Genomic DNA, 24479 nt, shown 5'->3' with positions numbered 1-24479 from the left:
TTCAGACCTAGAGACACATACAGACTGAAAGTAAGGGGATGGAAAAAGATATTTCATGCAAATGGAAAGCAAAAGAAAGCTGGAGTAGCAATTCTCATATCAGACAAAATAGACTTCAAAATAAAGACTAATAGAAGAGACAAAGAAGGACACTACATAATGATCAACGGATTGATCCAAGAAGATATAACAATTTTAAATATTTATGCACCCAACATAGGAGCACCTCAATACATAAGGCAAATACTAACAGCCATAAAAGGGGAAATCGACAGTAACACATTCATGGTAGGGGACTTTACCACCCCACTTTCACCAATGCACAGATCATCCAAAGTGAAAATAAATAAGGAAACACAGCTTTAAATGATACATAAAACAAGATGGACTTAATTGATATTTATAGGACATTACATCCAAAAACCACAGAATACACATTTTTCTCAAGTGCTCATGGAACATTCTCCAGGATAGATCATATCTTGGGTCACAAATCAAGCCTTGGTAAATTTAAGAAAATTGAAATTGTATCAAGTATCTTTTCTGACCACAACGCTATGAGACTACATATCAATCACAGGAAAAGATCTGTAAAAAATACAAACACATGGAGGCTAAACAATACACTACTTAATAACGAAGTGATCACTGAAGAAATCAAACAGGAAATCAAAAAATATCTAGAAACAAATGACAATGGAGACACGATGACCCAAATTCTATGGGATGAAGCAAAAGCAGTTCTAAGAGGGAAGTTTATAGCAATACAATCCTACCTTAAGAAACAGGAAACATCTTGAATAAACAACCTAACCTTGCACCTAAAGCAATTAGAGAAAGAAGAACAAAAAAAACCCAAAGTTAGCAGAAGGAAAGAAATCATAAAAATCAGATCAGAAATAAATGAAAAAGAAATGAAGGAAACGATAGCAAAGATCAATAAAACTAAAAGCTGGTTCTTTGAGAAGATAAACAAAATTGATAAACCATTAGCCAGACTCATCAAGAAAAAAAAGGAGAAGACTCAAATCAATAGAATTAGAAATGAAAAAGGAGAAGTAACAACTGACACTGCAGAAATACAAAAGATCATGAGCGCTTACTACAAGCAATTCTATGCCAATAAAATGGACAACCTGGAAGAAATGGACAAATTCTTAGAAATGCGCAACCTGCCAAGACTGAATCAGGAAGAAATAGAAAATATGAGCAGACCAATCACAAGCACTGAAATTGAAACTGTGATTAAAAATCTTCCAACAAACAAAAGCCCAGGACCAGATGGCTTCACAGGCGAATTCTATCAAACAGTTAGAGAAGAGCTAACACCTATCCTTCTCAAACTCTTCCAAAATATAGCAGAGGGAGGAACACTCCCAAACTCTTTCTACGAGGCCACCATCACCCTGATACCAAAACCAGACAAGGATGTCACAAAGAAAGAAAACTACAGGCCAATATCACTGATGAACATAGATGCAAAAATCCTCAACAAAATACTAGCAAACAGAATCCAACAGCACATTAAAAGGATCATACACCATGATCAAGTGAGGTTTATTCCAGGAATGCAAGGATTCTTCAATATACGCAAATCAATCAACGTGATACACCATATTAACAAATTGAAGGAGAAAAACCATATGATTATCTCAATAGATGCAGAGAAAGCTTTCGACAAAATTCAACACACATTTATGATAAAAACCCTGCAGAAACTAGGCATAGAGGGAACTTTCCTCAACATAATAAAGGCCATATATGAGAAACCCACAGTCAACACAGTCCTCATTGGTGAAAAACTGAAAGCATTTCCACTAAGATCAGGAACAAGACAAGGTTGCCCACTCTCACCACTCTTATTCAACATAGTTTTGGAAGTTTTAGCCACAGCAATCAGAGAACAAAAGGAAATAAAAGGAATCCAAATCAGAAAAGAAGAAGTAAAGTTGTCACTGTTTGCAGATGACATGATACTATACATAGAGAATCCTAAAGATGCTACCAGAAAACTACTAGAGCTAATCAATGAATTTGGTAAAGTAGCAGGATACAAAATTAATGCACAGAAATCTCTGGCATTCCTATACACTAATGATGAAAAATCTGAAAGTGAAATCAAGAAAATACTCCCATTTACCATTGCAACAAAAAGAATAAAATATCTAGGAATAAATTACCTAAGGAGACAAAAGACCTGTATACAGAAAATTATAAGACACTGATGAAAGAAATTAAAGATAATACAAATAGATGGAGAGATATACCATGTTTGTGGATTGGAAGAATCAACATTGTGAAAATGACTCTACTACCCAAAGCAATCTACAGATTCAATGCAATCCCTATCAAACTACCACTGGCATTTTTCACAGAACTAGAACAAAAAATTTCAGAATTTGTATGGAAACACAAAAGACCCCGAATAGCCAAAGCAATCTTGAGAACGAAAAACAGAGCTGGAGGAATCAGGCTCCCTGACTTCAGACTATACTACAAAGCTACAGTAATCAAGACAGTATGGTACTGGCACAAAAACGGAAAGATAGATCAATGGAACAGGATAGAAAGCCCAGAGATAAACCCACGTACATATGATCACCTTATCTTTGATAAAGGAGGCGGGAATGTACAGTGGAGAAAGGACAGCCTCTTCAATAAGTGGTGCTGGGAAAACTGGACAGGTACATGTGAAAGTATGAGATTAGATCACTCCCTAACACCATACACAAAAATAAGTTCAAAATGGATTAAAGACCTAAATGTAAGGCCAGAAACTATCAAACTCTTAGAGGAATACATAGGCAGAACACTCTATGACATAAATCACAGCAAGGTCCTTTTTGACCCACCTCCTAGAGAAATGGAAATAAAAACAAAAATAAACAAATGGGACCTAATGAAACTTCAAAGCTTTTGCACAGCCAAGGAAACCATAAACAAGACAAAAAGACAACCCTCGGAATGGGAGAAAATATTTGCAAATGTAGCAACTGACAAAGGATTAATCTCCAAAATTTATAAGCAGCTCATGCAGCTTAATAACAGAAAAACAAACAACCCAATCAAAAACCGGGCAGAAGACCTAAGTAGACATTTCTCCAAAGAAGATATACAGACTGCCAACAAACACATGAAAGAATGCTCAACGTCACTAATCATTAGAGCAATACAAATCAAAACTACAATGAGATATAATCTCACACCAGTCAGAATGGCCATCATCAAAAAATCTAGAAACAGGGCTTCCCTGGTGGCGCAGTGGTTGAGAGTCCGCCTGCCGATGCAGGGGACGCGGGTTCGTGCCCTGGTCCGGGAGGATCCCACATACCGCGGAGCGGCTGGGCCTGTGGGCCGTGGCCGCTGAGCCTGTGCGTCCGGAGCCTGTGCTCTGCGGCGGGAGAGGCCACAACAGTGAGAGGCCCGCGTACCGCAAAAAAAAAAAAAAAAAAAAAAAAAATCCAGAAACAATAAATGCTGGAGAGGGTGTGGAGAAAAGGGAACACTCTTGCACTGTTGGTGGGAATGTAAATTGATACAGCCACTGTGGAGAACAGTATGGAGGTTCCTTAAAAAACTACAAATAGAACTACCATATGACCCAGCAATCCCACTACTGGGCATATACCCTGAGAAAACGATAATTCAAAAAGAGTCATGTACCAAAATGTTCATTGCAGCTCTATTTACAATAGCCCGGAGATGGAAGCAACCTAAGTGTCCATCATCAGATGAATGGATAAAGAAGATGTGGCACATATATACAATGGAATATTACTCAGCCATAAAAAAACCGAAATTGAGCTATTTGTAATGAGGTGGATAGACCTAGAGTCTGTCATACAGAGTGAAGTAAGTCAGAAAGAGAGAGACAAATACCATATGCTAACACATATATATGGAATTTAAGGAAAAAAACCTGTCATGAAGAACCTAGGGGTAAGACAGGAATAAAGACTGTGTCCTACTAGACCTACTAGAGAATGGACTTGAGGATATGGGGAGGGGGAAGGGTAAGGTGTGACAAAGCGAAAGAGAGGCATGGACATATATACGCTACCAAACGTAAGGTAGATAGCTAGTGGGAAGCAGCCACATAGCACAGGGAGATCAGCTCGGTGCTTTGTGACCGCCTGGAGGGGTGGGATAGGGAGCGTGGGAGGGAGGGAGACACAAGAGGGAAGAGATATGGGAACATATGTATATGTATAACTGATTCACTTTGTTATAAAGCAGAAACTAACACACCTTTGTAAAGCAATTATACTCCAATAAAGATGTTAAAAAAAAAATCTTCCAACAAACAAAAGTCCAGGACCACATGGCTTCACAGGAGAATTCTATCAAACATTTAGAGAAGAGGTAACACCCATCCTTCTCAAACTCTTCCAAAAAATTGCAGAGGAAGGAACACTCCCAAACTCATTCTATGAGGCCACCATCACCCTGATACCAAAATCAGACAAAGATACTACAAAAAAAGAAAATTACAGACCAATATCACTGATGAATATAGTTGCAAAAATCCTCAATAAAATACTAGGAAACAGAATCAAACAACACATTAAAAGGATCATACACCATGATCAAGTGGGATTTATCCCACAGATGCAAGGATTCTTCAATATATGCAAAGAAATCAATGTGATAAACCACATTAACAAATTGAAGAAGAAAAACCATATGATCATCTCAACAGATGCAGCAAAAGCTTTTGACAGAATTCAAAACCCATTTATGATAAAAGCTCTCCAGAAAGTGGGCATAGAGGGAAACTACCTCAACATAATAAAGGCCATATATGACAAACCCACAGCAAACATCATTCTCAATGGTGAAAAGCTGAAAGCATTTCCTCTAAGATCAGGAACAAGACAAGGATGTCCACTCTCACTGCTATTATTCAACATAGTTTTGAAAGTCCTAGCCACGGCAATCAGAGAAGAAAAAGAAATAAAAGGGACACAAATTGGAAAAGAGGAAGTAAAACTGTCACTGTTTGCAGATGACATGATACTATACATAGAGAATCCTAAAGATGCCACCAGAAAACTACTATAGCTAATCAATGAATTTGGTAAAGTAGCAGGATACAAAATTAATGCACAGAAGTCTCTTGCATTCCTATACACTAATGATGAAAAATATGAAAGAGAAATCAAGGAGACAATCCCATTTACCATTACGTCCAAAAGAATAAAATATCTAGGAATAAACCTACCTAAGGAGGCAGAACACCTTTACTCTGAAAACTATAAGATGCTGATGAAAGAAATCAAAGATGACACAAACAGATGGAAAGATATATCATGTTTTTGGATTGGAAGAGTCAAAATTGTCAAAATGACTATACTACCCACTGTAATCTACAGATTCAATGCAATCCCTATCAAAATACCAATGGTATTTTTCACAGACTTAGAAGAAAAAAATCTTAAAATTTTTATGGAAAAACATAAGACCCCAAATAGCCAAAACAATCTTTGGAAAGAAAAATGGAGCTGAAGGAATCAGGCTCCCTGACTTCAGACTATACTACAAAGCTACAGTGATCAAAACAGAATGGTATTGGCACAAAAACAGAAATATAGATCAATGGAACAGGATAGAAAGCCCAGCAATAAACCCATGCACCTATGGTCAATTAATCTATGACAAAGGATGTAAGACTATATGATGGAGAAAAGACAATCTCTTCAATAAGTAGTGCTGGGGAAACTGGACAGCTACACGTAAAAGAATGAAATTAGAACACTCCTTAACACCACACACAAAAATAAACTCAAAATGGATTAGAGACCTAAATGTACTGGATACTATAAAACTCTTAGAGGAAAACATAGGCAGAACACTCTTTGCCATAAATTGAAGCAAAATCTTTTTCAACCCGTCTCCTAAAGTAATGGAAATAACAACAAAAATAAACAAATGGGACCTAATTAAACTTAAAAGGTTTGCACAGCAAAGGAAGTCATAAAGAAAATGAAAAGACAACCCATAGAATAGGAGAAGATATTTGCAAATGATGCCATAAAAAAGAATGAAATAATGCCATTTGCAGCAACATGGATGGACCTGAAACTAACACAACATTGTAAATCAAATATACTCCACAAATAAATAAATTAAATAAGTGATCTAAAGAGGTCAAAAGGACAATACAGCAAATTCTGAAGCATGTACAGTCACTGCAGCAAAGCAGGAACAGCTCCTACTTGCAGAATTCAGGCTACTCTTCAAAGCCCTTGCTCCTATAGATCGTGTTAAATCCAGGAGGAGCCTAGATAATGCCCAGCCTCCATCTGGCTAACCTCCACATTCGCTGATGGTGAGTCAAGGGCAGCAACACTCAGCCCAATTCAGCACACAGGTGACTTGACCAAACAAACTCAGCCAGAAAATTAGCTCTCACTCACCTTCTCACACCTGTACTCCCCAAACTTGACCCCTCGCACCACCTGCTGGTAGATGAGGTTGGTGGCCACATTGTCTTCTGAGGGGTTGTGCCAGGGAGTGAAGACCTCCTTGCGGAAGAAGAGCCTCCACGGGGCGTTGCGCTCCTGGGCGCCCTGCTCCTTGGCATACTGCTCACACTGGGAGATGGCATCCATGACGTGGTCGCTGCCACTGCCCAGGGAGGACACCTGCGGGCACAGGGCTGGAGGTCACCCAGTGGAAGGGTGAGCAGGCTGGGAAGGACCGCAAGGAGCTACTGACTGTGCCAACTCTTCTCATTTGGATGGAAAACCAAGGCTCAGAGAGAGGAGGGGCTTGCCCAGGTCACCCAGGAGGCAGACCAGCATGGGACCCCTGGATCCTAACTCATGGGCTCTGAGCTAGCACAGCCACGTGGGAGTTTCCATTTCCTAGTACAAGCCTTTGGTGAAACTCTGATGGACAAATGGCCACTGAAAACACGGGAGGTAGCTGTTGGTGAGAAAAGTCCAGGCAAACGGCATCAGACAACATGTGCCTATCGCTGGACCTGCTGGGGTGAGGGCTGGGGGTCACCTCTGCTGTGGGTGGTGATGCTGGGTGTGGAGGCAAAATCCCCCACGCCCAGGGCCAGCTCAGCAGAGAAGACTCCAAGCCCAGATGTGCCCCGGGAGGTATACACTCTGGCTGGTCGGTAACAAGTGAAGGGGAACTACCACAGCAACCTGATAAGGAATCACATGCCCATTTGCAAATGGGAAAACCCATTTTTTTTATATCAGCGAGCCAGCGGCTCTCTCTCTCTCTGCCACGTTCTTCTTCTGTCACCAGCAGAGGATTGAATCCACCTGCGCACACACGAGTGCAGTGAGCCCTGGATTTCAATCACCAGTGTGCTGCTGGGTTTCTCTTTAGGTGCTTAGGACCTCTCCCTGATCCTAAGGAGCTGGGGCAGGACCGGGGTTACCACTGGTTTACAGGAGGAAACTGAGGCCCTGGAAGGTCAGTAACCATGCAAGGGCACCTGAGCCAGTAGGTGGCGGCACTGGGGTGGGAGCTGGTGGGTGGCCCTGGGGGCACCAGGAGGAGGGGCATCAGGGCCAACCTCACCTTATCAAACAGGGCGATGTAGAGGGAGAACCCGAAGCGGTCCTTGAGCGAGGTCTTGTCGGCTAGCGCGTTGCAGAGCTCCTTGGCCGTGGTTGCCGAGTCTGTCAACAGGGTCTTGGTGGTCCCGTCCATGAACGTCACAGGCAACATGATGGGCTTCTTGGATTTGGTGGCCTGAAAGTGATCCAAGGCTTGTGGGAATCCTTTCACTTCAGAACATCTCCCTCTGAGCTCCTGGCTTCCTGCTCCCTATGGGGTTGGAGCCCTCGGACCTCAGCATCCCACGGCGCATTGCCTGTCCCTGGTCACAGGTGCCCAGGGAGCCCTGCTGTGCTCCCCACCCTGAAAGGACCTTCAGGGTCCCTGAGGTGGGGCACTAGGGCTGGGTGGTTGGGCTTTGCCACATTCAGGGGCTTCCGCCCTCCTGTCATGTAACCATCACAAGACCCTGTGAAATGAATATCTTTACTGTCATGTTGCAGATGAAGCCACTGAGACACAGAGGAAACCCCCTGCCCAAGTCACTTTGACTATAAAGCCAGCAGGTGGGAGTCATCACCACTGTGGGCTTTCCCGTTCCTGTAGCCCTGAAATTCCAGAACTTGAGGGTGGGTGCTTGAATGACCACAGAATCCCAAAGTAGGCAATGTTTCTGGGGCACTGGGGTGCACTGGCGACACACACACACACACGCCTGGGGGCCACACCTGCAGCTCCAGCCAGCTTGGTGGCTGTGTCCGTGTCCCATTGACGAAGGTCCTCCGGAGCCGCTCCTCACAGTATGGGGCATAGCCAGGTGGTCCCCCGTGGATGAAGTTCCGCAGGTACTATGGACAGAGGACCAGCTGAGGGGGCCCCACTCCAGCCTCCCTCGGCCTCCCCACCTGTGAGATAGTCTGGGACCTGGGACCCTCTACTGGAGTGCTTGCACCTGGACAAACGTCTCCTCCAACAATAAAATACAAAGAAATCAAAAGGGACTAAAAACTGCACACATGTGCGGTCAGGGCAATTCTGAACAATAAGATACAAAAGGCCACAAACCAACTGCCAGGAGAAAAGCAGGGAACTGCCCATGACCCCTGCACACAGCACCACCAAGGGGGTGGGCAGACCACCTAAGCCCCCCCTCCAGCCCGACCCACCAATCCGCCACCGCCCTCACCTCGTTTAAGGGACCAGCCCGCCCCCGCTCAGGGAGTGAGCAAGGGCCCCTGTTTCACGTTCTCACTCCCTCGTGCTAAAGCAGCATGAGTCCCAGTAAAGCCTTGCCTGAATTTCTTGTCTGACCTCTTATCAACTTCTATCGATTAAAGAGGACCCAGGTCGGTAACCCCCGGACCATCAGAGCAGCCTCGCCGGGTCTCCTGCCTCTGGTCCCTCCACCCACACTGAACCCGCTCCTCAAGGCCCATCCATCCCGTCCCTCCTCGGCTTTCCAGGCCTCCCCACTGTCCTCCAGATCAAGTCCACCTCCCTCACGTTTGGCAGCACGGCCACCATGATCCGGCCCCGCCTAGTCTCAGCTGCACCTCCTGCCTCACCCCACACACCATACCCCCTTCACCCAGCTTAACTGCTCCTCTTCCTCCAGGGCCCACCTCCCTGAGCCCTCCCTCTTCGCAGCGCTGACAGCTGGGTTGATCCAGCCGTCACCTGCTCTGCCTCCGTGTCCCCAGCACCCAGGGCCTGACACTAAGGAGGAGTCACGAAAGGGCCTGAGATGAACGGAAGCGCTTCAGACCAGCATGTGGAGGGTCTAGGGGGCGCTGTTGTCAAGCTCAGCATCCGCATAATGAAAATGGGGCTCAGAGGAGATGGAGCGCAGTGGTGGGTGCCCAGGAGGAGGGGGCCTGCGGAGGCCTGGGAGGAGATGACCCGGGCAGGGCCTCATTGCCAAGCCCCTCTGAGTTTCCTCCCCGTGCTCTGCCCCTCAACCCCAGGGACTGGGCGCGGCTCCCCTTCCCACCCCCGGAGGCCAAAAGCTTCCCCTACCTTAACGAACTTCTCAGAGGGGGCGAAGCAGCCCACGCAGAGAGACACGAGGATCCAGCCCCGGGCGTAGCTGCTCTTGGAGGGGTTGTGGGTGAGCTGCTTGCTGATCTGGCAGTAGATCTCATCCCTAGGCAGGCAGGGGTGGGGGGCAAGGACGGGAGACGCACTGCCTCAGAGGGAAAGCCCCACCCCTCCCAGCAGCAGGTAGGATGCTTGCTCTCCCACTCGCCAGAGACCACCTGGGAGGAGGCAGGTGAGGCCAGGTGGGGAAGGCTGAGCCCAGGGCTCTGCGGCTACCGCAGAGGGTCATCAGGCAGGAAGCACGCACGTTCCTGACTCCAGTCCAGAGTCCACGGCCGGGGCCCCGTGATCCAGAGGGCGGTGCATACCCTGCTCCTGGGCACAGCGGCCCCAGTCACTGGTGACCACTTTGATGAGAAGCACAGGCTCGCCACGTGCCTCCTCCCTCACCAAGCTGCACGGCCTGGGCAGGTGAGCTCACCTCTGAGCCTGGCCCACAGACACGGCAGCAGGTACAATTTCTACTAATGGTAACTGGCAGAGCAGAAACAGGAAGGACAGCTGGGGAGTTTCTCTGGGGGATGGAATGACGTTCTCTTGATATAGCGCTATAATATTTGAATATTGAAATGGCCATGCTTTACTTCTGCAATCAGATTAAAGCAATGAAGGTAGTTTTTCGTCTTGTTTTCATTTTAAAGGGAAATGATACCACCCCTTCCTTACAGGATTTCTGTGAAGAAAAATGAGCCAAGGCTTATACAGCACCTGGCACGGTGCCCAGCACAGCCCCGCAGATGCCAGCCTAGCTGCAGCTGTGAAGATGCTGCATGCCCCCTCCAGGGCCAAGGGCGGGACCCCCCAAGATGGAGTGACCACCAGGGGGCACTAACTGCCGCTCCTCCCTCTGTGAAGGGCAGGTATCTAATTCAGTGGCTCCCCAATTTTGAGAGCTCATGGACCAATGCAACCTCAAAATAAATTGTGGACGTCGCTAACTTATTATCAAGACAATAAGGACATTTAAAACACACCACACACACAGCACCTGCCCACTATCTATCACAATCATTTTATAAAACAAATGTAATTTTAATATCCAAAAAGTAGGAAGGGCAAAATCTCAGAACAAAGAACAGTGCTTTAAATAAGTCAAATTTAGAAACATCCTTATTTTTCCCATCTTGCTACAGACCAGTGACAACTATCACCCGTAGCTGGGAGCCCCTGACCCCGTTCGATTCATGGACAGGGAGACGGAGGCCGGGAGGAGGGAGGGATTAGCCATGGTCCCTCAGGGAGTTGGCACCCCAGGCTTCTAACGGTCCAGGGCTCCTGGCACTGTGTTCTCTAGAAGTACCCCTTTAGGTCTGATGGTGAGCTAACTGGGAGGCAAATTCTTGCCCTTAAACATACCTTGGGCAGCCACCTTTTCTTCCTGGAGGCTGGCGGCCCCAAGTGCTACATCTCTGGCGAGCGAGGTAGTCACTGGCCTCGAGGAGCAATGAAAGGGAGGCCAGTGACCCCTGGGCAAACCTCTTCCTCTCTGGACCTCATGTCTCCCACTGGGAAAATGACACTTGACCTCCCCACCCGGCCCATCCTGCTGTCCTCCCAGCCAGCAAACACAAGTTCACGGGATCAGCTCTCCTAACCAGCCATCCCGTGCAGATGGAGTTCTCAGAGAAACCCTATCTGCCTTCCCTCCGCTGATGCAGCTGAGTTGATTCCGTAATTGCTCCTGGAAAGTCATGGATCATCGCAGCTCCTCCCCAACACCCCAGGGACCTGAGCAAAGGCCTCTCCTGGGCCTGCGTGGGGAAGGAGCCGCTTGCAGGATCCCAGGCATTCTGACCACAGTAACCCTGACCACGGGCCTGGGCTGGGTCACCGAAGGTGCCGGCAGGGATAGGGTTACAGCAGAAGATGCATGTCAGATAATGCTAACAACAGCTACCGTTTACTGAGTGCCCACTGTGTAGGTCCTGTGTCACACTTTCCATAGTTTTATCTGCCCACAAGCCTACCAGGTAGGTAGTTTTATTATTCCATCTTTACAGATGAAGAAACTGAAGCTTACAGAGCTGAAATCACTCTACCAAGGTCACACAACCAGCTAGCAGCAGAGCTAAACCCAGGCCTGCTTAGCTTAATCAGTTGCTAAAGTGACAGAGCCACCACTCAGCCAGCAAAAGCCTTTCAGGTCTGGAAGTGCGGGATGCCTCCCCGATAGCTGTCCCCTCCCTGTGCCCCTGCCCCTCAGGCACTGACCGGAGCGCTGGCCGCAGGATGCCGTTGCCAATGATGAAGTGCAGCTTCTCCAGGTTGGAGGTGGGCCGGTCCTCCAGCATGCTGTTGCCCTGCACCGTGGACTCTCCGTCATGCAGCCTCTTGGTCACCTGGGCCACAGGGAGGGGCAAGGCTTGACCAAGGCTTGGCCGGGGCCCTGCTGTTTCCCTGAGTCTGCCCACTCCCCCAGAGAGCAGAATCCTGGGAGTAGCCAGAGAGCTGGCTCCCCACCACTGTCATAGCCCCGCCCGTGCAGAACAGATGCTGGGTGGATGCCTGGCCCGGGGCTACACGCTTCTGGGATAAGGCTCCTCTGCAGCCTCCTTGACATCTACCCCCAGCCCTGCCCCAGGGAAGTCCCCTCATCCAGGCCAGGGGCTCCTCTGACTCCTGATGGGATCCCTCTCTCTCTGAGGTGGGCCACGCACCACTCCGACACCCAGAGTACACCTGGGTTCCAAACACCCGGCCACCATCACCTGTCATTAACTCCCTGGCTCCTGTGTGAATAGCCTTGGGCCTGGGTTCTTATAGATGGGCTTTTCCTCTCTGGTTCCACATGTGCCACAACGCCAGCCCCGCGCTCTGCCCAGAGACAGGGTGAGTGGCGGGAGCACGCCCCTGCAGGCAGTCCTCATGTCTGCTGAGCACCCACGGCCATCATCTCACTCCATCATTCCAGGAAGCCACTAGCAGGCATTTTCTTCCCTGGGTGCCTTGGATACCGAGCAGTGGAGCTGGGACTCAGATCTGGGGTAACATAGCTACAAGACTGGATTGGAGCCTCAGATGGGGAACAAAATGAGGACAAGGACGAAGCAGGCTGAGGAAGCCCAGGAGAAGCAGCCTGACTCTGCTGTAGAGGGGAAGGCTTCCTGGAGGAGGTGACCCCCCCAGGCACAGAAGAGGAAGGAGGAAGTTTAGGCAGAGGGACTGGTGTGCACAAAAGCAGGGGCATGGAGGAACCAGTCCCTCTGCACCATGAATGCCTTAGTTTGTGTCTGTCGGCCCTCCCAGCCTGGACATTCCTGGAGCAATGGGCCAGGACGGTGCTCAGAAAACACAAGGTGACTAAATGAATGACAAACAAACTAATAGTGTTAATGCCCCATGGGCACTGTTATCCCACAGAAAATTCTCATCGACTAAAAGGTCCCTGGATCAGGGCTTCCCTGGGGGCGCAGTGGTTGAGAGTCCGCCTGCTGATGCAGGGGACACGGGTTCGTGCCCCGGTCCGGGAAGATCCCACATGCCACGGAGCGGCTGGGCCCTTGGGTCATGGCCACTGGGCCTGCGTGTCCGGAGCCTGTGCTCCACAACGGGAGAGGCCACAACAGTGAGAGGCCCGCGTACCGCAAAAAAAAAAAGTCCCTGGATCAAAAGCATCGGGTCCATGCCCTGGCATGTCCTCCCTCTCACCATCTGCCACTCCAGCTCTCCCCAGCTCTCGTGGCCCATCTTCCAGGAAGCCTCCCTGACCGACCCCAGCCTGAGAACAGCGCCCTCTTCCTTGCATCCTGTCTGCCTGATCACATCCAACGCTGTCCTGCTGGCCACCCTGGTCCCCTGAGGACAGGCAGTATCCACTCCACTCCCGTCCCTGTTGGTCCCAAGCCCAGCCTTGCCCCAGCCTGGGCCACCAAGGCCGTGCAGGGTCTTTTCTGACCTCCTCTGTCAGTTTGGACTTCTTCTTCAAGGTCAAGTGCACCAGTTTGTGCCTCACGCTGCTCTTCTTCTGCCCCTCAGGGAGCTGGGCCTGCCGGACAAACAGGGGTCAGAGTCAAACGACTGGACCGAAAGTAATGACAAGAGCAGTTGACAATGTGGTTAGAATTGTCTCACCTCCACACTAACGTGTATCACCCCAGCCCATCAGCCCAGTGACAAATGGGAAAACTGAGACTGAAAAGCGTAGTAACCCACCCACCGCCTCCCAGCAAGTCAAAATTGAAGCTGGCTCTGACTGCAAAGCCTGTCTGCCCTGCCACGTGGCCTCAATCGTGGTCAGCACTTTACAGTTTATATCAAGCTCACACTAATCGTTCCCAGGAGTAGACAGAGGAGGGCAGGGGTCAGGGAGGTGAGGCAGAGGCAAATTTTAGGGTGCTCCTTCTGCCGAGGACCTTAAGGCTGGGGGTGGCCTGGAAGGGACCCTGGCCAGAGGGCACCTGCGACTCACCTCGCCCTCGCCCTGCAGGGCCTGAAGCTCCCTCTTGTATGTTTTCTTGCCCAGAGTCTCATAAATCTTGGTCATCACGGGAATCTTCTCGCTGCCGTCACTCATGGCCGTGTGGTACTTGGGCTCAGGGAGGTCCCCCATGAACCGGAGGACAGTGATCCAGACCGCCAGGGCCGCCTGGGGACAGACCCAGGCCAGTCAGAAAGCCTGAGCGCAGGATGCGGCTGAAGCCATCAAAATGACCCAGGGGTGGGGGCGAGGCTGGGGAACCCCGCTCCCGCCAACCGGAGGAGGACCACTGAGCTGAGTGCCTTGTGGGTGTTCCTCAGGGCCTTGCCCTGTGGCCCGGCCACAGGCTGGGTGCGGGATGAGGTCAGCCCTGGTCCCTGCACAGCTGGGCCCCAGCCCCTTGGCACCCGCGCTGCCAGCACAGACAGCCCCAGCCCTCACCAGCTGGTCGCCCTCATCGTCGTGGTACAGCAGTGGCTGCTTGAGCGGCCGCCGGGTGTAGGTGTGCGTGGTCGTGCCCTGGAAGTAAGTGGCAGCGAACTTGGCGAATTTATAATCGGAGAGGTCTTCCTCATCCTCATCAGGCAGGGGCAGGGCCGCATCCAGGTCTTCCTCCACCATCTCCCTCCGCCCGCGCTCCAGGTCCTGGGGAGACAAAAGGGGTTCCCTGCCATAGGGGCAAATGGGGCTGGGCTGCAGTCCCCCAGCCTGTCCCTGTAGGGCCAGCTCTTCCTCCAGAAGTGTAGGGTGCTGTTCATCCTGTTCACTCCCCAGACAGAGCCCAGTGCAAGGTAGATCCTCAACACTGAATGAATAAAGGTTTGTGAATGGCCCTGGAGGGGAACAGTGATTGGCCCAAGGTCATAGGGCAGGCTGGTGGCTGGACAGGGCCTGGGACTGCAGCCCCGTCCCAGGTCATCACAGCTGCCTTCTGCTCAGAGGGGACCACGTGGACTTTAACACAGAGGGGTGCAAGAGGAGGGACAGCGCCACACTGGGGCCTGTTCCAGCCCCTTCCCCAGCTTGGTACCTCGAAGCCACTAGGTGCCTGGCCCTCCTGGCCTGGCAGGCTGCCCGAAGTCCCCAGGAAGCCAAACATCTTGTCCACCATGTCCGAGTGATTGATGGGCTCGTGGCGGGCCCTCTCCATCTGCTCCAGGAGCTCCTTCTTCCGCCGAGACTCCTCCTTCTCCTTCAACTCCCGCTCTGCGTCCTCACGGGCCAGCTGGGCCAGGCGCTCCTGCGAGGTGGGGGTGATGCAGCGTCAGGGAGCAAGCCCCCCGTGGGGAGCCCACTGGAGCCCCTGCAGCAGCCAGGCCAGAGTCCCAACCTCCTCGGGGCCCTCCTGACCGCTGGGAAGGACAGAGCCTCGGGCCTCTCCACCCTGGGACACACCTGCTCATCCCTCACAGCTCAGTGCAGACAGATGCTCAGCGCTGAGCCAGAGACAGCTCACAACAAGCTCAGACAGTAACATCACCTGCCTGCCTCGAGGCTCAGCTGGGACCACCTCCTCCAGGAAGCCTGCTCAGGTCTCCCCACCCGAAAGGGACCACACCAACCCCAAAATACAAGAGCCACTGGGTATAGGCTCTAGACCACCGCCGTCCAATAGAAATATAATGCAAGCCACATACGTAGTGGCTACATTCAAAATAGTTTTTCAAAAAATAGGTTAGATCAACTTTAATAATGTATTTCATTTAACCCAATATTTCCAAAGTATTATCTTGACATGTAATTAATATTAAAAAATAGTACTGAGATATTTTATATTCCTTTTTTTTTTTTTTTTAACTGAGTCTTCAAAATCTAGCGTGTAATTGGGAATTCCCTGGAAATCCAGTGGTTAGGACTTGGTGCTTTCAGTGCCGTGGGCCCGGGTTCGATCCCTGGTCGGGGAACTAAGATCCCACAAGCCTCACTGCGCGGCCAAAAAGAAAAAAAGAAAAAGAAATCAAGTCTGTATTTTGCACTGACCGTGCTTTGCCCTTTCGAGTGCTCTGTAGCTACGCATGGCTGGGGGCTCCCACCCCGGCTCAGGCTGTTTATCCTGTTACAACACAGCTGAGGGCCCGGACCTGCTCGCCCTGGAGCCGCAGCCCTCTGGCCTGGCCTGGCACAGAACAGGCACCCAGCGCACGAAGGAAGGTCGCGTGGACAGAGGCTGGACAGCCGGTGTTGGCTGAGGGCTGCTGAACCAGTGAATGGATGTCTAAGGAGTCGGCACATCCCCAGCTCACCTGATGCTTGCGTTCAGCCTCCTCCTTGGCCTTCTTGGCGCTCATCTCCTTCCGGAGCTTCTGCTCCTCCGCCAGCCGCATTTTCTCAGCCTCCAGGCGCCGCAGGTACTGGGGGAGGGGGCGGCAGGGTGCGCACCAAACCGTGTGTGACCCTCACGGTGCTTCCCGCCAGCTCGACCCCACCCCACCCCGGCTGAGTTCTGGGACTGGGAATGACTTTGCCAAATAACTTGGTAGAGGGAAACTGAGGCACATGAGAAACCCTCCAGGTGCCACAGCGGGTTGGGGGCACCGCTGATCCCAAAGCCACAGCAGGTTCGCCTTGGCCTCCCAAAGAGTCACAACAGGGACTGGGCCCCTGCCCTGCCCCTGGCTGGAAAGAGGGAAATGAGGGAGCCAGTCTTGTGCATGCCTCCAAAGAGGTAGAGCCCTACATCTGCACCCCCCGACAGGCTCAGGCCACACGTGGGGGCGATGTGTCTGCCTGAGGTGGAAGAGCACCCCTCGGAGGACACAGCTCTCACAGGGCTCAGAGCTGTGGCTGCTGGGGACCTGGGACCCTTACCTCAGCCCTGAGGCGCCGGTGCAGCCTGCGGGCGATCATGCCCCGGGCGTAGGCCTGCACGGTGATCACAGCCCAGAGGCGATGACGGAAAGCCCTGCGCACCAGGTAGGCGCGGCAGTGGGCCTGGAACCCGATGATGCGCCGGCGGGCCAGGCAGTACTGCTGGTGCAGCTTCCGGGAGCGGTGCAGGGCTTGCAGCCGCAAGAAGCCCAACCGCATCTGCAAGGATGGCCGCCTGCTGAGAACCAGGGCCCTGATTCCAGACCAACCCTGCCCAGTGGAGGTCACTGCCCCGGGCTCCACTCTCCAACCTGCATGCCCCGAAGGAACAGCTGTCTCCTCTCAGACCAAAGTTTCCCAGGGAGTGGCCTTGGCTTCCCCTGTGATGTGGTCCCCCCAGGAGACTCCCATCCTCAGACCAGGAGCAGGCCTCCTTCCTGTCCACCTCCCCAGCCCCAAGGCCAGTTCCTCCACAGGGGTCCATGGGACACACCTGTTCCTGGCCCCCTCTGAGGTGTTTAATAACCCAGGTGTTCATCACCCACCAAAACATTCCAGAAGAAAAGCACAAACATTGCTGACCAGATGGGGAGAGCTGCAAAAACCAGACTGGGACTTTGGGCTGGAGGAATGGTAGGGGATGGCAGGGTGGCAAGAGGTCAGCCAGGCCCCGCAAACAGGTAAGTCCTGCTGCTATGGCAACAGGGCCAGGTTCAAAGGCTTCGTGAGGCAACAAGCAGCTCCCTCGAGGAGGCTCACCAGCCCATAGTTCTTCCTGCAGTTGTGGCCCCGCCAGTGCCTCTGGATCAGCGTGGCAGCGCTCTTCAGCTTCAGGAAGTTGGACCTAAAACAGCAGTGTGATGCAGTAGGACCTCTGCCAGGGCCCGGGGGGCGGGGCTTGGAATTAGGAGAGCAGGGCTGAGTCCTAGCTCTGCGTCTCCTTGGCTCCATGACCTTGGGCAAAGGCATATAACTTCTCTGCACCTCAGCTTCCTTATCTGTAGAATGTGCAGGATAATACCTGCCCTGCCTGCCTCACAGCCTCGTCACATAAACCCAGTAAGGTGGACATTCAGAAGGTTACTCGTGAATAAATGTATGAGCAGTCAGTAAATAAAGATTAAACACTTTGAAAACTGTAAACATCACTTATTACTGAGTACCTAACTCCCTCATTTTATAGGTGAGGAAACTGAGACTTGATGAGGTTGGGGCCGGAGCCCTCGTCTTCTGACTGACTGAGCGCCATGCTGTTCCCTGTGTACACTAGGCAGCTTCTACAGGCCGACAGTCACCTTCAACCTGATGGAGGACAAGAGAACACACATCAAACAGCAGGTGTCTCCCGAACGTAGAAATAAATAAGGGAGGAGTGAAGGATGGCTACGTCAGTGTGGGTGAGCCAGCCAATTCCTGGATACACGCACAAACGAGGGCACAGCCGTGGGGCGAGGGACAAGTTGATGGACAGACAGGTGGATGGATGGACAAAGGATGGCTGGACAGATGGACATACAGACGAATGGAGGGGCAGGTGGATGGATGTACAGATGGATGGATGGACAAAGGATGGCTAGACAGATGGACAGAGGGACAAGTGGGTGGATGGATAGAGGAAGGGAGTGACCAGATGAACTGCAAAAGATGCAGGCTGTGGGATTTTTGTGGAGCTGAATCACACTCCAGAGTCAGCCCTGCCCATCTGAGAACTGACACAGCTGTACACATGCCCCTTACATGGAATATGGGACACACTTTGTCACTCACAAAATCTCAAATTTCCTCTTTGGGAAATTTCATCGGGCATCTGAGACCAACAGAGGGTCCACTTGTGTGCCTTACGTACCCACGTGTGCAAGCCTGTGTGTAGGTGGGGGTACTGTATTACTGGGCACAGATGGGTCCACGTGTCTGAGTGTTCAACCCTGTTCGCATGACCCTGTGGGCATGCTGTGCACGTGTGTGCATGTTTCTGTGTGTGCACATGGGTGTTTATTCCGTGTTCACGTGGGAGGAGCGGAGGTGAGCCAGGCACACGCACACACACACGCATGCGGGCTGAGGTGGGGAAGAGCTGGTCCAGGTACGAACCTGTCTTTGAAGCCCCGGATGACCTTCTGGAGGAGGATGACTCTGTCAGTGATGGCCTTGTCCCGTTCCACCTCCAGCAGCATGTCATGGTGGTCCTGGAGGGCAGAGCTCCTGAGCGGCGCCCCTACCAACCTCTCCAGTCCCAGAGCTGAGGCCGCCCCAGGTGGACCCCCTCTTCCTTCACTCAGAGCCCAGGCCTAGGGCTCATTTGGGCCCCAAAGGCTCCCGACCCTGCTCTGGCCCCATGGGGCAACTTCTCACAGCCACAAGTACAGACAGGTACTGTCGTGGCGGATGCCAGAGGTCTGGGAGGGACAAAGGGAGCAGGGGGCGCCTAATTTGACTGCATGGAGTCGGGGGCCTAACACGCACACACACTGGCTTCATCCTATGGCCATCTCTACCCAAGTCCCAGCTCTTCTAGGTGTCTCTGTCACATCAGCCCCTGGCCTGGGCCAGGCCACCATCGTTTCTCTCCAGGACCTTAGAAACAGCCTCCTAACCAGTCTCCCGTCCTCTGTTGCTCCCCCTCTGGCCTTCCCTCAAGGACAGATCTCACAGAGATACCCCACTGTCTCCCGGGGTCAAGCCTCGTCTCCTCCCCTGGCACCCGGGTCCTCTACCATCAGGCCCTGCCCACTTCTCCAGCCCCCTCTCCTTCTCACCCCTGAGCCCCTAACCCGCACTCCAGTTGGACAAAACTCATGGTTCATTCAATACATGAATCAAATATCTCCATGTGCCAGCCATGTGCTAAGTGCTAGGGTGAGGCTGCAATGAACCAGGCAGACCTGGGCCCTGCCCTGGGGAATCTCAGTCTGGTGGGGGAGGAACATGCATCAGATATTCGCAGGACACATCAGCTGGGGACAGGGCCCGGCACAGAGGGGCTGCTTAGCCAAGGCTTTGTGAACGAGCGAGGGAACGAATGAGAAGCAGATGTTTGGGGTCTAGAAACCACTACTGGTTTCTGAAGAGCCCAGAAAAGTGAGGATGTGGAGGATGGGGACAATGACGTCTCTGGGACTAGATGCCGTCATGCCGCATGCCTTCCCTCCCTTACCCATGTGGGCTGGGCAACAGAACCACAGTCTGGAAGCCCTGCTCTCCACTCCAGGGTAGCGCCTGACCATGGGCACCTCACCTCTACGCGCTAAGCCTCTGAAACGGGCATAATAATTCTACCTCACGGGCTGCTGTGATGACTAAATGAGTGATGATGGACAAAAAGCCCCCACTGGGGCCTGGCCCACGGAACGTGTTCTCCAGGTGGCAGTTGTGAGACACACAGGCAGGGAACAGTCAACACATTTTTCCGATGAGGAGATGAAGGCTCAGAGATACGAAGGCACCAGCCCAGGCCCCTCAGCCAGGGAGGAATTAAACTAGATCCCAGGACTCCCTCCAGCGCAGGGCTGGCTCCCCCATTCCCTCTCCCCAGCTGTCCTGGGCTGCCTGGGCCCACCCTATGCAGAGGAAGGAGCCCTGCCCCATCACCCAGGACAGCCAGAAATCTAGAACAGCAGAAACGGAGATGGAGAAGCTAGCGCTCACGCTGACCCTGCTCTAGCTGTCCCGTCTCCACCAGCTCCAGCAAGCTCCCCCGGCCCAGCTTCCTGCTCCCAGCCCCGCCCCCTCCCTGACCGCCCAGCCCCCAAAGTCCTGCCCAAGCTGTGGTGGGAGCCAGAGGGCCCCAGGTGTCTGCTCGGGGAGCGCGGGAACAGGCCCGGGGACACCAGAGAGCAAGATGAGTAGCACACGGCTGACCACAGCCTAGCATGAGCCCCGCCTGGCAGGAAAAAAGGGAATGGACCAAAGGTACACTCCAGAGCCCCCTACCACAAGCACATCCCATTTTACAGATGGGAAAATGAGGCTCAGACACGGCCAGTGACCTGCCCAAATTCCCAGGACAGACAACCACAGGGTCAGGACTGAACCCAGGCCTCCCTGATGAGCCCACCTCTGGCCTTCGGTTTCCTCACCCGGGGTCACTGCTCCAACCCCACCTCCAGGTCATAGATGCTCTCAAATACCAACTGCCCCTCCACTGCCCGCTCCAACCAGCCACAGCTGCAGGGCAGGAGGGTCACAAAGGCCCAGCACTGACCCCATTCGGTGCTGCAACTCCTCTACAGCACACCCCTAGGACCTGTTCCCACCGTGACGGGGAGCCCACAGCCCCGTCAAGGCAGCCGGATTCAGAGGCCGTGCTCACTTTCAGAAAAATCTTGGTTTTGCCAATCTGCCAGTCATCGTGGGTGCCCAGCACAGCCTCAGCCATGCGCTGACATGTCCCCTGAAGGTCATCCTGTGGGGTACATAAGAGAATGGGTGGCCCCACCCGTGGAAAGGCCACCTGGTGTCCCTCCCAAGGCTGGGAGGCGGGGCTCTTGCTCCAGCTCTGCCCCTAACTCTGTGTGGTCGCAGCCGGGCCCTGCCGTCTCTGACACTCGCTTTTCTCCTTAGCTCGGCCCGGTGATTAAAAAACCCTTGCCTCCAGCTAAGAGCCAGGGCCCACTCACCACACGTGTTAAGTCCACACCAGCCGAGCGTGGCGATGGAAGCTCTCAGATGCACTCCACTGCCTGACCCCAATTTTCCCAGCCATACCTGAGGGGGCCGAGGTGATGTCACGCCCAGCACACTGTTCCAAGGAGAACAGTGGGACCTTTGCCCAGCCCAGGGCTGGGACCCGCCCGCCCGCCCGCCCATGCCCCCAGCTCCGTACCTGCTTGTAGGCCGGCTTCACGCCGGGCAGCAGGACTCGGTACCGCTCCACGAACTCCACGAAGCTGTAGCGGATGGGGTAGCCGGCTCGGCGGATTCGGATGGTCTCCATCATGCCCGAGTACCGCAGCTGGCGCACACACAGGTGCCGGTCGAAGAGCTGCCGAGCAAGGAGCCAAGGGCGTCGGGGCTGGAGGCCCCGCTGGGAGGCCAGCCCTGCTCTGTATTTTCCTGGCCCCAGGACAAAGGCCCCGAGAGGCCAAGGTCACACAGCACATGAGGAGCGAAGGCGGGACCACACGCGGCTCTGCAGTCCAAACCCCACGGAGCAGCACGGAGTGAGGCCCTCACGTGGGGTGAGCTGAGTGCTTTGAGGGCACAGGGGACAGACAGCTTAATTCCCCTTGGGACCTCTCGAGGGGGCTTCGTGGAGGACCTTTGCTCTGACCCTGACAGGAGAGAGGGTGCTAGCTCAGGCAAAGGTGAGCAAGCCTGAAAGCACAGGACATGTTGGGGGATTTTATGGGGACTGAGGAGGCTAATCTATGCCAGGATTATGGCTGTGCGGGTGGTGGGTGCCTTGTACAACCCCAGGGGTCGCCCTTCATATTATAGCCATCTTAGACTGATAGTTCTTCAGAGAGCTTTCTGGCTGCTGACAGCAAAGTAAAGTACCTTCCTTAAGGAAGAGATACATTTTTCTAATTGGCACAAAGTCATTTTTGTGATAGCAGCGGGGTTGTTGGATGGGCTGTGAAGGACCTGAGAGGCCAGGCTAGGGAAGCAGAAGGTGACCGGGTCAGATTTGTGTTTGAGAACCATGTCTCTCACTGCAATGGGGAGGAGGACGGGAGTGGGGGACGGGAGGCAGGAGGCCCAGGGAGGAGGTCCTGCAGCCAAGGGCCAGGCCACAGATGCTGAGGTCAGCCCAAAGAAGGTTCCAGAGGCATCTGAGAGCAAGAGAGATGGTGCCCAACTACAGGGCCCTGGCCTCGGTCCCCTGGACCTCCTGCCTTAGAGGGGAGCCCACTGGAGCCCTCTGTGACTCTCACGCCCCTGAAGACCCCGTCCTGATCCCCAGGGGGACTGGCCAGCCCACTCTGGGGAACGTTTCCAGGCAGGGGACAGGGGACAGAGTTAGCATGCGGAAGGCTGGCTGCCGCCACCTGTTTCCTCTCCCTACAGGCACTTTCCCTGGCCCAGTACTGGCCTCCCGCCTTCCGTCCCTCCCCAGACCCTCAGGCCCCAGCTTCCCCTGGGCCTCCCCTCCTATCTCTGGGAAGAGGCTTCTGGTAAACAACACCTCCCAGAGCTGGGGAAGGAGAGGGCTCCCAGGGAGGGGCGGCCCAGGCTCCTGGATCTGCAGCCTCAAGCCCCTCAACCTCCCTGAGCCTCTGCTTCCACATCTCGAACATGGGGCCATAAACGTCCCTCCCTCCTGGGCTGTTGGGAAGGTTAAATGTGGCTCTGGAGAGACAAGCCATTCTGCTCCGGACACACAGAAAGGGCTCAACAGATGTTATTCAGAAAAGCCAAAAACGAAAATGTTCCCAACCAGTCAAAGGAATCCAGGAAGGCTTCCAGGAGGAGGTGGTCATCGGCTGGACCAAAGGAGAGAAGGCTTTCAAAGTCAGGGCCACAGCAAGAAACACAGCTGCCATTTACTGAGTGCCTTCCTAGGCGCCAGGCAGTTTGCATGCGTTATTGCATGGAATACCCCCAGGAGGTGGGTACGATCAGTCCCATTTCCATCTGTGAGGAAACTGAGGCACGAGAGAATGAAGTGACTTGTCTACAGTCACCCAGTGAGAAGGTGGTGGAGTCGGGATTTGAGTCTGGCTCGAGCCCACGACTAGAGTCCAGGCTCTCTCCAGGGCACCTGCTGCCTCCAGTAAACAGGAACTTTGCTCTTTAAGCCCCTCAGGGGCCCTGCCGTTCCCCACAGAGCACAAAGTCTCACATGGCGCAGCCCCTCCCACCCCCCAGGCTGGCCCTATCTGCCTCCCCCTTGCCCCCTCCCAGGCCAGGGCTGCTCACCATGGGCTTCTTGAACTCGTTGGGCTTGATGCAGCGCACGAAGAAGGGCTGGCAGGCACCCAGCGTGCGCATCAGCAGCTCCAGGGACCGCTTGAACTGGCTGCTGAGTGTGGGCGAGCGCTTCCTGGTCTCGGCGCCCTGGGGGGATGGACCACAGCGATGGGAGGGGCTGACCCGTACCCCTCCAGCCCTCCGGAAGGGAAGCAGGAGAGGAGAGGTCAGCTGGTCAAGGGCCTGAGGGAGACCCGCCCAAGGAATCAGGCTGGCCAGGCACATGGGTTTTCCTGTGACCCGCCTGGTCTGCGCTGGAGCTTGGATCCCAGACGCACCCCCTTCTGGAAAGCCTCCCTGATCCTGGGCCCGGGAGCGCGGCACACGCCCTGGTGTGCTGGATGACTCTGGGCAAGACGCAGCCCCTCTCTGAGTCTCCATCCTCCCTTCCCAGTATAAATGAGTGGCCAGACTTGGTCGCCTCAGGACGATGGGGTCATCTCTAGAGACGGGTTAGACAGACCTAAATTCAAACCCTGGCTCACCACCTCCGAGTCCCGTGATTTTAGGCAGGTCACTAAGCAACACTGCGCCTCAGTCTCCTGAATGGGAATAGTGCCACCTATCCTGCTGACCAGGCTGTGAGAGTGTCTCAGTAAACAGCAACCCGCGAGGGCGGCGGTGCTACCTACACCCTCTGCCCTCCCTGTGGGATTAGCAGGTCAGCAGCGGGGGGCGGGGCAGACCCAGATAAGCCTCCTAAGAAGGCCCGAGCTGGCCTCTG

The 24479-nt window shown here is 53.0% G+C and overlaps 1 protein-coding gene across 3 annotated transcripts in view; it reads right to left on the bottom strand.

Annotated features, from left to right (window-relative positions):
• MYO7A (myosin VIIA) overlaps positions 1-24479 on the bottom strand; it is an 86900-nt gene that overhangs the window by 35665 nt on the left and 26756 nt on the right. For all 3 annotated transcript variants that reach the window (XM_060160100.1, XM_060160101.1, XM_060160103.1), the window contains exons 14-29: positions 23705-23842; positions 21669-21827; positions 21156-21248; positions 18938-19032; positions 17606-17690; positions 16847-17065; positions 16282-16389; positions 15069-15278; positions 14480-14683; positions 14030-14206; positions 13517-13606; positions 11833-11960; positions 9541-9667; positions 8253-8372; positions 7546-7719; positions 6417-6644 (exon numbers count right to left, since the gene is read on the bottom strand). In XM_060160100.1, coding sequence (XP_060016083.1) covers positions 6417-6644; positions 7546-7719; positions 8253-8372; positions 9541-9667; positions 11833-11960; positions 13517-13606; positions 14030-14206; positions 14480-14683; positions 15069-15278; positions 16282-16389; positions 16847-17065; positions 17606-17690; positions 18938-19032; positions 21156-21248; positions 21669-21827; positions 23705-23842 — 2355 coding nt within the window. The remainder of the gene's footprint in view (positions 1-6416; positions 6645-7545; positions 7720-8252; positions 8373-9540; positions 9668-11832; positions 11961-13516; positions 13607-14029; positions 14207-14479; positions 14684-15068; positions 15279-16281; positions 16390-16846; positions 17066-17605; positions 17691-18937; positions 19033-21155; positions 21249-21668; positions 21828-23704; positions 23843-24479) is intronic.

The sequence above is a fragment of the Lagenorhynchus albirostris genome, chromosome 9, assembly GCF_949774975.1.
Source record: "Lagenorhynchus albirostris chromosome 9, mLagAlb1.1, whole genome shotgun sequence".
Lineage (NCBI taxonomy): Eukaryota > Metazoa > Chordata > Mammalia > Artiodactyla > Delphinidae > Lagenorhynchus > Lagenorhynchus albirostris.
This window is presented reverse-complemented; position numbering and strand designations above follow the sequence as displayed.